At 40.6% G+C, this 14,193-nt stretch overlaps 1 protein-coding gene across 1 annotated transcript in view; it reads left to right on the top strand.

Annotated features, from left to right (window-relative positions):
* Window positions 1–14,193, top strand: part of PPP3CA (protein phosphatase 3 catalytic subunit alpha) — a 202,528-nt gene that overhangs the window by 132,407 nt on the left and 55,928 nt on the right. Inside the window, exon 3 of the mRNA XM_082482149.1 lies at window positions 11,061–11,185. Within this exon, the coding sequence (XP_082338275.1) occupies window positions 11,061–11,185 (125 nt within the window). The remainder of the gene's footprint in view (window positions 1–11,060; window positions 11,186–14,193) is intronic.

Raw genomic sequence — 14,193 nt, forward strand, 5'->3', positions numbered from 1 at the left:
CAGTACTTTGTTACCTCCCAGAACAACTTACTGCATGCAACGTGGTTGGTGGCTGTCTGCCAAAAGAACATTTCTTCCCTCTCCCTCCGCTCTTCTGACTTTGTTTTGGGTTTTTTTTTTCCCCTCCTTCCATTGCAGAAACCATTCTCGATATTGTGGGAGAGACTGGTTAGTTTGCTTGAGGAGCGTGGTGCAGGAGCTAGCCCAAATCTGCCTGGTTGCCACCCCTAAAGCTACCCTGTCTAAATTGTGTGTACTCCTTATATGCCTAATAGCAAGGTAATACAAAGAAACTTAATTAAGGCTATTCTGTTCATCAGTATGACTTTTTTGTGTTTGTTTCCATAATTGTCATTGAGTGACAGCAGGTTTTTTTTCTGGAACTATGTGACCTTTAAGCTCCCTTCCAGCCCAAACCACTCTATGGTTAATGTTGGTTTAGGATCAGCAAATGAATGTAACCACCTACTCAAGATCATGTTTACGTATATGTTTTCAGCAAGAGGAAATGAAAGTGGTCAACTCCTCTTTGCACTGGCTCCGCTAACTAATTGTCATGTGAGCTTTTACCAGGACATAAATTATTATGCAGAGCTTTCTTTCCTCAAAGGTTAATAATTTTTCCCTGAGAATAAGATGCGTATAAGACTTTGGTTATGGAATTTAGAGTCTACTAAAAAGTCATCTTATGTGGCTTTAAGCTAGAATTGGGAAACTTGCATGTTATTTGCTTTCCTTAACCCTATACCCATATACAAGCAGATGAACATCTCTAGTACAGAAAGGTTAGATTAAAATAATAGCTCAAGCCCATTAAAGACATGGGTGCAAAAGCTGAGGTTAAAGCTCAGTAGATCTTCACTGCTGGTTCTTTGCGCTCATGGCTCCGAATACAGACCATTAAGCCAAAATGCTGAACTTCACAGAATTTCTTTGAAGCTAATTGTGCTGGCTCCTTCCACTCAGTGCATGCAAGTATTCATGTCGATACTGCCGGTTGCTTATTAAGAGCCCAGGAATTTGAGAAATAGTATTTTCATTTTCTCTTAACATCCGTTTCTGAGAAATACAGGGAGATTGCTATAGATCCAAAGGTAATGAACAAATGCATTTGTTTGTGTCGAGCAAATGTTTGTTTTCCACTGATAAGACAAATTGTTGTGCTGAAGGAAGTAGGATGCTTTTTGTCATAGAGTAATGCTTCTGATTCTTAATAAAACACCGAGTGGGGGTGGGATGGAGCATAAAGCATGTCTTCAGTGGCACAGAATGAGGAAACTGTGACAACAAATGTTATCCCCAGGTGAAAATAGAAAATACATATTACAAGCCAACATGAACATCTGGGGTTTGTGATTAGGTTTTTAGATGCTAGGCATTTGTATACTAAATCTCGACGTGCTAATGGTGCTACCTATAAAATCTTGTAAATTGTTGGGTGCTTGGAAGGTAATTGGGTAATACTGCTCTAAAATTCTATAGTAAGAAGAGCAAACAAGGATACTACCTATCAAGCCCGTGTAAATACCGAGGGGCTTTATATAACTATCACTACATCCATGTAATAGCAGAGCCTTTGTTTTAACTTACTGGGATTGGGATTTGCTCTGCTGAGAGAAATACTAACTGTAGAGAAATCTGAATCCGAAGAGTTGAATTAAATCAGCAAAAAAAAAAAAAAAAATTACCATATTAAATTGTGAAGGACTGGCTACAAACTACTTCTAATGGCACATTGCTGACTCTGGAAGAATACTGTATAGCAAAAAACTACTGGAGAGCTCTTCAACCAGACTAGTGAGAAAGATGTAACACTGAGTAATTCTAATAGCGAACCTGTGTGTTATAGAAGGACAATATTACAGTCCAATCCTTGCAAATAAAAGCTATTCCCAGAATAAAACACAGCACTGAATTTTGTGCTTCTTTTTTCTACGGAGATGAGCATATTTGAGCTTCTTCTCTTCAAAAGCCCTCTTCCCATTTTGCCTTGTTTCACATTCCCTAAATTTCATTTGGAGCACCGTGTGTAAAGCCAGGCTGTGCCTGCTTCTTGTGCAGGACCTTCCTTCCTTATTGAAAGAGTTCCCTTCTGGTGCATTGAATTGGATGGAGCAATATGAGGATGTGTTGTTCCCTCTCTGGCTATCCCTGCCCTCCCACTGACCAAACTCATGACCTTATAAATTATTAAACTTCCCCAGAACTTTGTTTTTTACATCTGTAAAACTAAGGATAAGAGAATTTCCCTATTGCTATAAATAACTTCGATCTAAGTACATGAGCTGGAAATCCTGACCTGTACACCAATGAAGCACTTCCATCATGAATTATCCTTCTGATGGGGTTATTGGTGAAATAACCATTCCTCCCTGATACTGAGGGTGCATTAACAGGAGATAATGACAGCACATTTGCTTTTCCATTTGCTACGGAGGATGCTCAGGGCCAGTGCTGACCTTGGAGGGTGGCAGCAGAAGACCCAGTTGTTTCTTTGATGTGTATGGGAGTGAATGCTCTTTTACTCCCATCCCATTTTGTTTCTCTCCCCATGACCTGATTCAGTATCTTCTGTTATAAGTGATGAGAGCACCTTTCCTTGTTGATCTTCGAAAAGTTCTGTAAAATATTCACTAGATCACCATCCCCTTTCTACTACAACTCTGCAATGTTGCTTTGAGCTGGAATTGAAAGGTTTCATTTGACACCTCGCTGCTGTGGGTACCCACTTACTTTCCTGAAAAATACAGCTAGGGTAGGGACATGGAGGGAAGGGATTTTTCTCTGCCAGTGTAGGTTTTACAGTACTTGATAGAGGCTGTTTCCTGAGACTGTTGCTTCTGGTATCTCTTAAATCTTGGGCCCAAAGAGTGGTGGTGAATGGAGTTCAGTCCAGTTGGGAGCTGGTCACAAGTGGTGTTCCACAGGGCTCAGTACTGGGGCCGGTTCTCTTTCATGTCTTTATCAACAACCTGGATGGGGGGATTGAGTGCACCCTCAGTAAGTTTGCAGATGACACCAAGTTGGGTGGGAGTGTGGATCTGCTTGAGGGTAGGAAGGCTCTACAGAGGGATCTGGACAGGCTGGATCGATGGGCTGAAGCCAATGGTATGAGCAAGGCCAAGTGCCGGGTCTTGCACTTGGGTCACAGCAACCCCATGCAGTTTTACAGGCCTGGGGAAGAGTGGGTGGAAAGTTGCCCAGCAGAAAAAGACCTGGGGTGCTGGTTGACAGCTGGCTGAATATGAGCCGGCAGTGTGACCAGGTGGCCAAGGAGGCCAGTAGCATCCTGGCTTATATCAGAAATAGTGCAGCCAGCAGGACTAAGGAAGTAATCGTCGCCCTGTGCTTGGCCCTGGTGAGGCTGAACCTCGAGTACTGTGTTCAGTTTTGTGCCCCTCGCTACAAGAAAGATACTGAGATTCTGGAGGGTGTTCACAGAAGGGCAACGCAGCTGGTGAGGGGTCTGGAGAACAAGTCTGATGAGGAGTGGCTGAGGGAACTGGGGTTGTTTAGCCTGGAGAAAAGGAGGCTGGGGGGAGACCTTATTGCTCTCTACATCTACCTGGAAGGAGGTTGTAGCGAGGTGGGGGTCGGTCTCTTCTCCCAAGTAACAAGCGATAGGACAAGAGGAAACGACCTCAAGTTGCACCAGGGGAGGTTTAGGATGGATATTAGGAAAACTTTCTTCACCGAAAGGGTTGTGAAACATTGGAACAGACTGCCTAGGGAAGTGGCTGAGTTGCCATCGCTCAAGGTATTTAAAAGATGGGTAGATGTAGTGCTTAGGGACGTGGTTTAGTGGTAGTTTTGGCAGTGTTAGGTTGATGATTGGACTCGATCTTAAAGGTCCCCTCCAACCTAGACGATTCTATGATTCTACATATACGAAGGTACTCCTATGCTGGCCAGGTTTATGTACATGTTTTTTATTTTGCTTTGAGACACTGCAAAGAGTTTTGTGACACAAAAAGTAATTTTGTGGAGCTATTTTTAAAAACTTTGTGCTGAAGATATTTTTGTAGCCTTAACATCTTGAAAGGCTTGCTGCCACATGGTTTAGGGTTTTTTTGCTTCCTCCTTCACCAGAGAATATTAATGACTGCTGTCCTGAAGGTCTTTTCTGATGTGAAGTTTTCCCTTCCCCGCTCTTTTTCATGCTACCTCTTCAAATCAGGTGTCATTAATTTGTTCTAGCCTTCAAGGGATGGTGGGAGAAAACTAATTCCTATTGCAAGGAGTGAGCATGGGTTGATCTTTACAGACACTAGCATTTCAAGTGTTGGCAGAGCAGAACACAGTATAGTGTCCTCGTGTCTTGCTCAGAAAACAGCTTTTCCCAAGATACTACTTCAGATTGTTTTGGGTTTTTCTCTTAGTACAAAGAAGGAAAGTCGGCAACCGAACAACATTGTCAAATTTGGTATTGATGGTCCATTTGTGGTTTCCTTTGCTGTACCTGTATGGGTAATGGTTTCTGGCTTTATCTTTGGTGAAACAGGCCTCTTTATGAAAATATGTAATTGCAGTTTTTTGTTAATGCCAGTTCACTCTGGTAGTATAAACTCATCAATTTGCATGCAGTGGTTGAAGGAAGAAGATAGATGAAAGCCTATTATAATCATGTTAGATAACCAGATATGAATATGAATGAGATCATGCTTCTTTTGGAAATACAGAGCTGTTTTGTTCAATACACTTAGTATAACAAACATTCATATGAAAACCCATTATGTTGAGTCTAGTAGATTTCGTCTCACTAGGTGAGCTGTCTAAACGATACTGACTTTAATTTGAGTAAGTAATGAAGTCTGCAAGTTCTTTAAACATCTCTCTCAGAAACAGAATCGCATGACTATAAAACAATGTATGTGATTTACTCACTGGGTTTGTGTCTTGAGTAGTGCTTTAGTGAGCAGCTACAATTAAAAACTTTTGGAGTTTTTTCTTTTATTTTGTACTTCTTCCTCCTTGTTCTCCAAGAAGTAAGGAAGAAAATTGCTCAGTCTCTAGTGATTTAAAAAAAAATAAATAAAAATGCATGGAACAAAACTGTGGTGTTTCGAACATTTCATACTGCTGTGGTAATATATAATGTTCCTCAGAAACACGTATGCTTGGAAACAAAGCTCATTCAAGCTCAAAGATTGTGTAATCACAGGCATGTGACTCTCATGTGACTTTTCTTAAATCTTGGGGAAAACTAGAGCCTTCTGGTTAATAGTTGGGCCCTTCAGGAGCAATGCAGTAGTTTTTCTTGAAGCAACTGAGAATTTCATGCATATAGCTCTTGCCAGTGTTTTCCCTCATATTTCTTGGTTGGCTAAAGAAGCCCAGTCTGACTCCTCAGCTACAGATGTTCATCTAGTTGGTTTTGATTTGCCTTTGTGTGTCCACTGTTGCCTTTAAGTACTCCTTCCTCACTTGGTGGCTTCATTCAGCCTTTGGTAACTTTTCATTGCGCCAAACTACTTCCCTGGAGAAATGGTTGGGATGTACTTCTCAGTGGGGTACGCAGCCATCTTTACCATCTTATCCCGTAGATCTGGACAAATGAGTGTCCACGAGTCAGCTTAGATACCTGCAGGTGTACACGTTCCGCTCGTCCCTTTGTCAGTAAGGCTTTGTAAGTATGGGGTGTCCTTGGAAAGCAGTAAGCTCCCGGAAGCATGTGCTAACGAGTGGAATGGTAAGCAGCTAACTGTTTCCTAAACATTGTACAAAGCAAACCCCTCTGCCGTTTGCAGTCTGCATTCTGGGGTGTAACTGGATAGGGTGTTTTTCTCCCTTAGGTTTTGTGGTATTGCGTGCTGCTTCGCTGAAGCCCAGTCTCTTGGGGCTCAGTGCAAAGACAACCCTAGCTCAGCGAATGTAAAGAACAAGTTGTTAAACTATGGATAATATTCCCTACACAGTGTTAGTTTCTTCTTTAAAAGGTGTCTTTGCTTCATTATTTTTGTCTTACATGTATGAGTTAGCAGATGTCGATTCTGAAGCTGATGATGGAGTGTTGCATATCTGCTCCTAATCCCTGATGACATTTGAAGATGGGAATATAATCTTGTGATACATGGAATGTAAATTTACTTGAAACATTAATGGTATTTTACTATCAGACCATAATGTTACACCAATTAAGTATATACATGATAAATGAGGAAATAAGTGCAGCATATCCAAACTGTCAGAGATAGAAAAATTTTTAATTGACATTGTTTAATGTACTATGAATATAAATTTTGTCCTTAATATCCATCTGGAGTGGGAAGCCACACAGAATAATCTCTGGACTGAGTTTGTACATACTGAAGAGCATTTAGTTATCTGAGGAAAGGTATCTGAAGAGCATTTTTAGGCTTTTTATTTGTACCAATAGTCATTGCAATCTAAGTCGCTGCGCTACCACTTTGTCTTCTATAAATAAGATGGCAATACCACTGCAAAGCTATGGACTTCCTTCACTGCTAGTACAACTTGAACTTAATGGATCCTGTTCAGTGTTGCTTGTTACTTTGACATAAATCAGAGGGACATCTGCTCAGTGAAGCCAACAGAAACATAATTTAACTTGTATTAGGATGACAATTTCTAAAAACAAACAAGCAAAAAAACCTTGCTCCATTCTCTCCCTCGTGTCCAATTTCTATTTTTATAATAAAATGGTATTTTATAGACAGTTACATTGGGAAAGTTCTGGTGCTGTAGTGTACAACAGTGTAGTGGATTAAAGGACCCATCATAACAAGTAGGAAGAGCTGCTCAGCAACGTGATCTCTCAGTAGTTGCACGGACAGTCCTGTGAACTTGATTCTTTTTGCAGGGGCCCATGTCTCCCCTGAAAATGTTCTCAACAGAGATAAATTTCTAAGGAGTCCACAAACAACCAGTGTTACTTAAACCTCCTTGCACCAGTGAATTCAGTAGGAGATCAGTTTAAAACAACTGAAAAAATATCTTTACATAGTGTGTCGTGGAGTTCTGGAGCTTGCTGCCAAGAGAGGTTAGGAAGGTAGACACTACCAGCCGGGTCAGATAGACAAATTGATAGGCAAGAGGTTTGGTGCCTGGACTGATCCCTGGAAGTGGTAAGTCAGTGGAAACACTGTTTTGTTGTTGTCCAGCTGGCAATTTAAGCGTACAAAGAAAGTTGAAAAGCAATGGATAAATTAAGCAGCCTTTTTAGGGAAAAAGATATGTCGTCAAATTGTTTAGTAGTTGTAAATTGGTGAGTGTAAAAAGGCCATGACTTCATTGATGGCACTTTAGAGAAACCAGTGATATAGGAAAATACGTGAATTTCTAGTAGAAGGCATACCACCCGCTATTCCTCCCTTTGATAAATTTGTTTCGTACGAACACAGCTGCTTTTAATGTTAATCCCACACACATACAAAGTATTTTTAATGTTCCCTGTGTTCATACTTTAAATCTGTAAGTATGTCGATCCTGGAGATCTTCATTAAGAGTTGAATTTTATTTTGCTGTTATTTGGGGGAAAAATGTTCATGTCTTGTTGAATGTGTTGTTGAGTAGCAAGTGCCCCAGTACCAAAAGAGGGCCTGCACAAGTATAAAATAGGATTTTTTTTGGCAAAATGAAAATGAACAAGAGATCCAGTGGTAATGCTTGTACAAGAGTAAACATGAACATATAATTAGTGTGCTTTCAAAAATTTTTTGTGTAACACGAAGGGGGAAGGTAGTGAACTTAGAGCTTTGTAGAGGTTGCGTGGAGTGGACGTGGAACCTCTTCTGTGGGGTGTTGGTGGGACAGCGCTGCAAGGCTCTTTGATAGTGATGGCAAGCTGCAGGACAAGGTGTGAAGGGTATGGCAGAGTGATTGGCTGATGGATGTTTCCACCCTCATGAATGGAAATCTAATGCAGGATCTCTTGTGCCCCCACCTAATGAAAGATAAAGCACTGAACTGGCTGCCTGGGAGATCTTCCAGTTTTGAGATTCGTAAGTTGGGAAAAAAAGGTGGCAGAACTATAGCTTTAGAAGAAGTTGCTTTCAAACCACAAATGGAGTGTAGTATTGTATGCATAAGAAATTGCCCTTTAATTTATTTGTAAACAAGGCCATCCATCAGAATGTGAGCACACAGGCTTTCCGTTGTAAGGACGTTTCAGGTCTATACACACAAACCTGGAAAGTGTAAGATCCTTAAGCTAGGGTGCTGGGCCATCTTGTCTAAACCATGCCTTTACCAAGAAAGGTTGGTCCTTGAGGTCCCTTCCAACCTGGTGTTCTATGATTCCATTCCATGCTATTCCAGGGAAAATACTAATTGGATTAACCATATGTAACATAGTGGTCTTTCAGTAGGAATTCTGGGATCGGACCCTAATAAATAAAATCTCAATGTTTACTCTTAATTTTGAGTGTATTCTCTTCCTGCGACTGCTTTTACCTGCTAATTTTAAGCTTCTCTTTTGCAACTACTTTAGTTGCTTGGCAAGGTTGGGCCTGAGGGCTTTTTAGCTTTCCATCTTTTTGTTTTTCTGGATATGTTTCTGCATGTGTTGTCAAGTATAAAAAGAGTAGGCTGCTGCATGCAGAGTGCCTGGACTATCCATTGAGTATAGTCCAGTTCAGAATTTTGCAAGTCACGGGATTGCAGAGATCTGCACTTATTTCTGTCCTCTTCACTGGTTTGCTCTCTGCTTTTCTGATTTGTGACAAATTCATGGGCATACAGCTACTTGGAGAAAGCTTTCTAATCACCTTGATTTCTCTATAATGACCTCAATGTATTTACCTGTTCACGCATTAAAAAAAAAAAAAATCTTGTTTCTTTGTGCTTTAGTGAAATAGCAAAAGTTAAATCCATTTAAAATCTTTCAGTCTTGTTCAACTTCAGGTTTTTGCAGTTGGAGCAAGTGGGGGTGGGCGATAATTGGTAGAGCTGTACAGTTATATAACTAAGAGCTTTCCTGCTGGAAGTTAGGAGAGGCAGATTGCTTGGCCATCAATATGCGACACGTGTTCTTAATCTTCCCACAGTGTCCGTGCAGAGGAGTACAGTCAAGCAGTGTGTATTGGTTTGGTAGATTAATGTGTTCAAATAAAAATGCTATCAAAAAATTTCCTTTGGGGTACGTTGTTTTTTGTCTTGAGAAAGACGGGTGGTGTTATAGCACTTGGGGATTTAAATAGTATTTACTTTGCATAATTAATGGCAGATATTATTCTTAGATATAAATTATAACTGTTGATGGCTTTCAACATGAAGATTGTCATCTAATACTCTTGGGGGGGTAATCAAGTAGGAAAAAGACATTATGCGATGTAACACAGTGGGGATAAAAGTACTATATGCTATTTTATGGGGAATATACCCTGTTACTATCACAGAGGAATGCTCAGCTAACCAGCACTCGTGAATCGTGTCACCAATTTCACATAAATATTCAGGAAAGCAGGGACTGGGGCATAAGTGGGTTTTTTTCTCTGTACCTGAGGGGGGTGGTTTGGTTGGGTTTGGTTTGGGTGGGGATTTGCGGGGGATTTTTTTTTTTAGTTTTTTAATGGAATGACAATATTATATTGATCCTATTGTTAGTGTATACATTCAGAGAAAAGTGAGGCAAGTAAAAAATACGTGACACCGGACTGAGATGAAAGACAATAACATGTGAACACTGTTTGCACTGTGACTTTGTTGGATTTGGTGTTACAGCTGTTCTGTATAGTCCTTTTGTATCTATGTGGAGACATGACCAGCTTCTCCATGGCATGCAACAAATGTGAGCTTTGTTTATCTGTGATAGGAGAAGACCTCTATATCAACTTCCAGATAAAAACTCAAATGAGAGCTCTACTTGAATATAGAAGCTTGAACCATTATATCAGAGAGAGCATATGAAGTCTTCTGAATTTAGTGTTAGCGGTAAATAAGAAGCTGTGCTGCTGTTGCAAGATAAGGTCTATCTTGGACCCTTGGTGTTATTTGGTTTCTTCATAATCACCTTTCCAGTTTGCCAATCAGACTTTTTTTTTTTTTTTTTAGTCATTGAAGGGAGAACCTTTGGTCTAAACTAACTTCAGTAACAGTCAAGGCTGTTGGCATTTTCTTTGTTAAGGATTGTTGCCAGAAAAGGTCCGGGCTTGGACCTAAACTGTGGGGTTCTCCCCCTCCCCTCAGGTAGAGGAAACAAATCAAGGCAAAAGGAAGCAGGTTTTGGCACAGCACTGTTAGTTAAGCTTCCACGGGGGGTTCCAAAAGCATTGCCTACCTTCCTGCAGATGCTTAAAATCACCCACCACGGAGTCTGCAATTTCACAAGATAGCCGAGCCAATCTCTTAACTCTAAGGCACAGAAAGAGACATCCCTACTTACCCCCGGCTGCGCATCACTTGTGCTCTCTGTCCTGTTTATTGGGAGCTGCTCTTTCTAGAGAAGCCGCTTGTTAGATTGACTTCATTGCAATGTAGTGAAACAAATCATAATTATACGAGGTTAAATAAAGCGATAGAGGTTAAAGCATGAAAAATCAGTGTCCTCTCATGTAAGACATGCTTTGGGAAAGCAAGTAGGTCATTTTTCTATAGAGAAACCAGAAGTCAGAAATTTGTCAGTTTAACCAGTGACATCCACAGGACGAGCACGCTTTGCATTTTACAAAAAGCCTATTGGTGTTTGTTTGGGATAAGACTAGGAGAAATAGAGGAGTATGTTGAAAGAACGAGTAACCTTGCTTGAATACGTTCTCTTTTCAGGACTTCTTTGCTTTGTCTTATTACTATTGCCACTGTTCCGTGCTGGGCAGTAGGAGCAATGGACAGATACTTATGAAAATAATTACAGGTCAAATTTGCCCGCTGGCTCTCCTTTAATTAATTGGTAGCCTTTTGCACACATATATGGATGCCCATCATAGAAAAACAGCTTCTCTTGAGCAGCTGCCAGCTCTCACCGGTCGTTTACCTAGAGGATGATGCACAAAAATGTCATAACAAGTTTCTTATGAAAAAGAGTGACTTCAGAATGTGTGTGCCTAAGATGATCTTGACATGATGAATCTGAATATTGGTCTTTTTTTTTTTTTGTCTTCTAGTTTGTGGAGACATCCATGGTCAGTTCTTCGACTTGATGAAACTGTTTGAAGTGGGAGGTTCTCCTGCCAACACGCGATATCTCTTCCTGGGGGACTACGTGGACAGAGGTTACTTCAGCATTGAAGTAAGTTTCTTATTTCTGTTTTTGGCTGAGAAACTGCTTACAGCCTGTTGTGTATATTTAGCATCATAATTTAACCAGTTGAGAAATACTGAATCTCTGCAGATACCATTTCTGAGCAAAAGAAGTCCATGTTAACGTCCCTGTTGGGGTTTTCATAAAGGTTGCTTGGTATCCAGCCAAATCCAACTATATCTGTGCTGGAAAACTGATGGAGAACAGACCTTGTTGCTAACTAGTGGCCGTCCAAATATAGCGCGGAAGGCATTCTGCTCTGCAGCTTGCCCAAACTAAATCAGATGAATAGACATGAACTATTAGAAGAGAGACATAATAGAAAAACTAAATAAACAAACTAAGTTTAGTTTGAGGTTTAGGTTTATTTGATCCGAGTCTCCTGGATGAGAAATTTTATGAAAATGAAAGGACTAGATAGGGGGTAAATGGGACAAAAAAGCCAGCAGATAGTGTGCTGTGCTGGAGGGAATGCATGAGTTCTGTTTAGATATGGCATGCAGGAGTGCGTGATCTCTGGCTTTTGATGCAGCACTTCTCCACAGAGAAGTGATGCCCATGTGCCCTGTTGAAGATGCTGAGACCTGGTGCAAACTCAAGTATCAGGTTGTGGAATGTGAAAATCCATATGACAGCATCTTTAGCTGGCTTATGGAGGAAACGGTGTCCTGTCCAACCTGTCCACCTTTGACGAGAAGTGAGTCAAATACCAAGCAGGAATCCTTTGTTCCAGTGCTCAAAAAACAAACTGGATTTTTTTTTTTTCTTCCATTCTGTGTTGCTACTTGGTTTTGCAAACTGACAGAAGAGGTGCACAATTATCAAATAAAACCTAATTTGGATTTGTTCATCCAGGTGATAGTTGCTCTAGTCACAGAATGGTCGGTCAGAAACCCTTGCAGCGGCTTTTGAGCTACAGCTTGACTCCTTTCTCTGAAAAGTTCAGACTTTAACTCCCTCTGAGTCAGAGGAGAATACCCATTATCCGTTAGAAGCAATATAGGCCCTATGATACACGGTTGTGTCTGTACTAGATAAGATGGCAGCATGCAAGAACACACATACTTCTGTATACTGCATCTTAGTACACTGTTGTCATATGGATATAAAAATATGTAATCCCAAGCAGCTGAGTTATTTATAATGTGTTTGTAAAATGGATCAGTGCATTATCTTGCCAGTGTTTTATTTATAGTGTGAAGAGAAGTTTCTTAAAAATAAGATTTGGTAAAACTACTTTTGCTTTATTAGTTCATTTTAAAACTTTATTTAAAATGTTAACAGAATCTTTTGGCACATTTTACAAATAGAAATATGCTGTTCCAAGTGCAAATGCTCTAAAAGCTGAAGAATTGCAAGGTTCTTTCGCCCACCTGCCAAAAAATCAATATAGTCAGGATTTAGTCTCATACTGAAGTCAGCACTTTGATCATGATTTTTTCGAGCCACGTGTGCCTCCTTCCTCCCTTCTGTGATCCACGGGGAGCTGTGAGCTAAATCCTCACTGTGGATTGCCACGCTGGATCACTTGGGGAAGGTTGGGACTGTGGGGGGTGGCTTCACAGGCTTAAACTGTCATGCAGTTCAGCCTTGAACTACCATTTCTCAGTTGCAATAACCTAGTTCCCATCTCCTGTAGACTTTGACCAAGCCAAGTTGTATTCGGAAGAGGAGAGTTTTGTCTTCATTTCTATATAAGTTTTTAATATAAGAAATAGAACAAGTGGATTTGCTTCAGCTTACAAGTGCTTGTCTGACAGTTTGCCAAAATCTACTCTAGGGCTATTACCAATTAAAGACAGTAGCAAGCCATGTAACAGAAAGCAAAATAGCTTATGTGTGGGGAATAAGCCCCTTAGAATTCCTCATTTAGCAACCTGCACATACGTATTTAGAAAATTGTATTCTGAATTTAGTTTTTCCATTCTGGATCACTACTTTTTTGCTGGAAGCAGTACTGGCTTCTGCCAGCACCAAGGAAATATCTGAGCTGTTGCTTATTTTATTCCTTTTTGTATGTAAGGTTCTCAAATCACTACTTTTTTTGGTCACATAACTGAGTCTCCCCACCTGTCACCTTGATTAAAGAATGCCTTTGAAAGAAAAAGCAGTTTTCTGTTTTGTAAGTGTATTTGGATGTAGAGCTATGCATTCGGGCATGAACTCAGCGCAAATAAATAGTGACAAAGAAAGGAAAATGGTGAAGAATGCAACTTGGTGTGTTGGGGGGATGTTTTTGGTGGAGAGGGGGTCATCTAGCTCTTATGTGTTGGAGAAGTCGTGGTGGTAGACAGTCCTAGCCTGATCTCAATGCATGTTTGTACCATGTCAGTCACGCAGTGATCTTTATTCCATCGATTTGTTGGCTCCCCTTTCTGATATGTAGACACGAGACTGTTGCAGTTCTGGGATCTTTCCAAAAGAATTAAGTAGCTGGTCCGAGGTACTAATCACGAGTAATATAAGCTTTAAAAAAAAAATCACTTCGATTGCCATGTGATATCTAGCGTAAAAGTGACACCATTGAGCCTAGACCTAACTGAGTTCTGGTGGTGGGCGTGATAATCCTTGTCTGTGGGCCGCAAAGCGTTTGGGATTCTTCTGGATGAAAGGTGCTATATAATGTAAGCTATTATCATTAAGAACAGAGGAAGAAATTGCATAATGTAGGTGGAAGGCATTTGATAATGCAGAGGGGAAAAAGAGAAAAGTGTTTGTATTGTAAGGCACTCAGTAGAAACGACAGTCCTTGCCCCACGGAGCTCTTATCTAGGGGCTCAGTCCTTCACGTGCCTGCCCTGTTTTTACCAGAGTTAGCTCTACTGTTTGAAGGAGGGCTGTTTTGTGTCTAAAATTAGTTCCAAGCAAGGTGTTGCAGGATGAGAGACTAATAAAGGAATTACAGCAGGTAAAACAAAAAATGTCAAAATTGTAGCTAGGACAAGATGAGGTTTCTCGGCGCAGACTAAGTCTTTATCCCATAGCTGTGCTCTCTT

This window comes from Vanellus vanellus, assembly GCF_965231255.1.
Source record: "Vanellus vanellus genome assembly, chromosome: 4".
In the NCBI taxonomy this organism is placed as follows: domain Eukaryota; kingdom Metazoa; phylum Chordata; class Aves; order Charadriiformes; family Charadriidae; genus Vanellus; species Vanellus vanellus.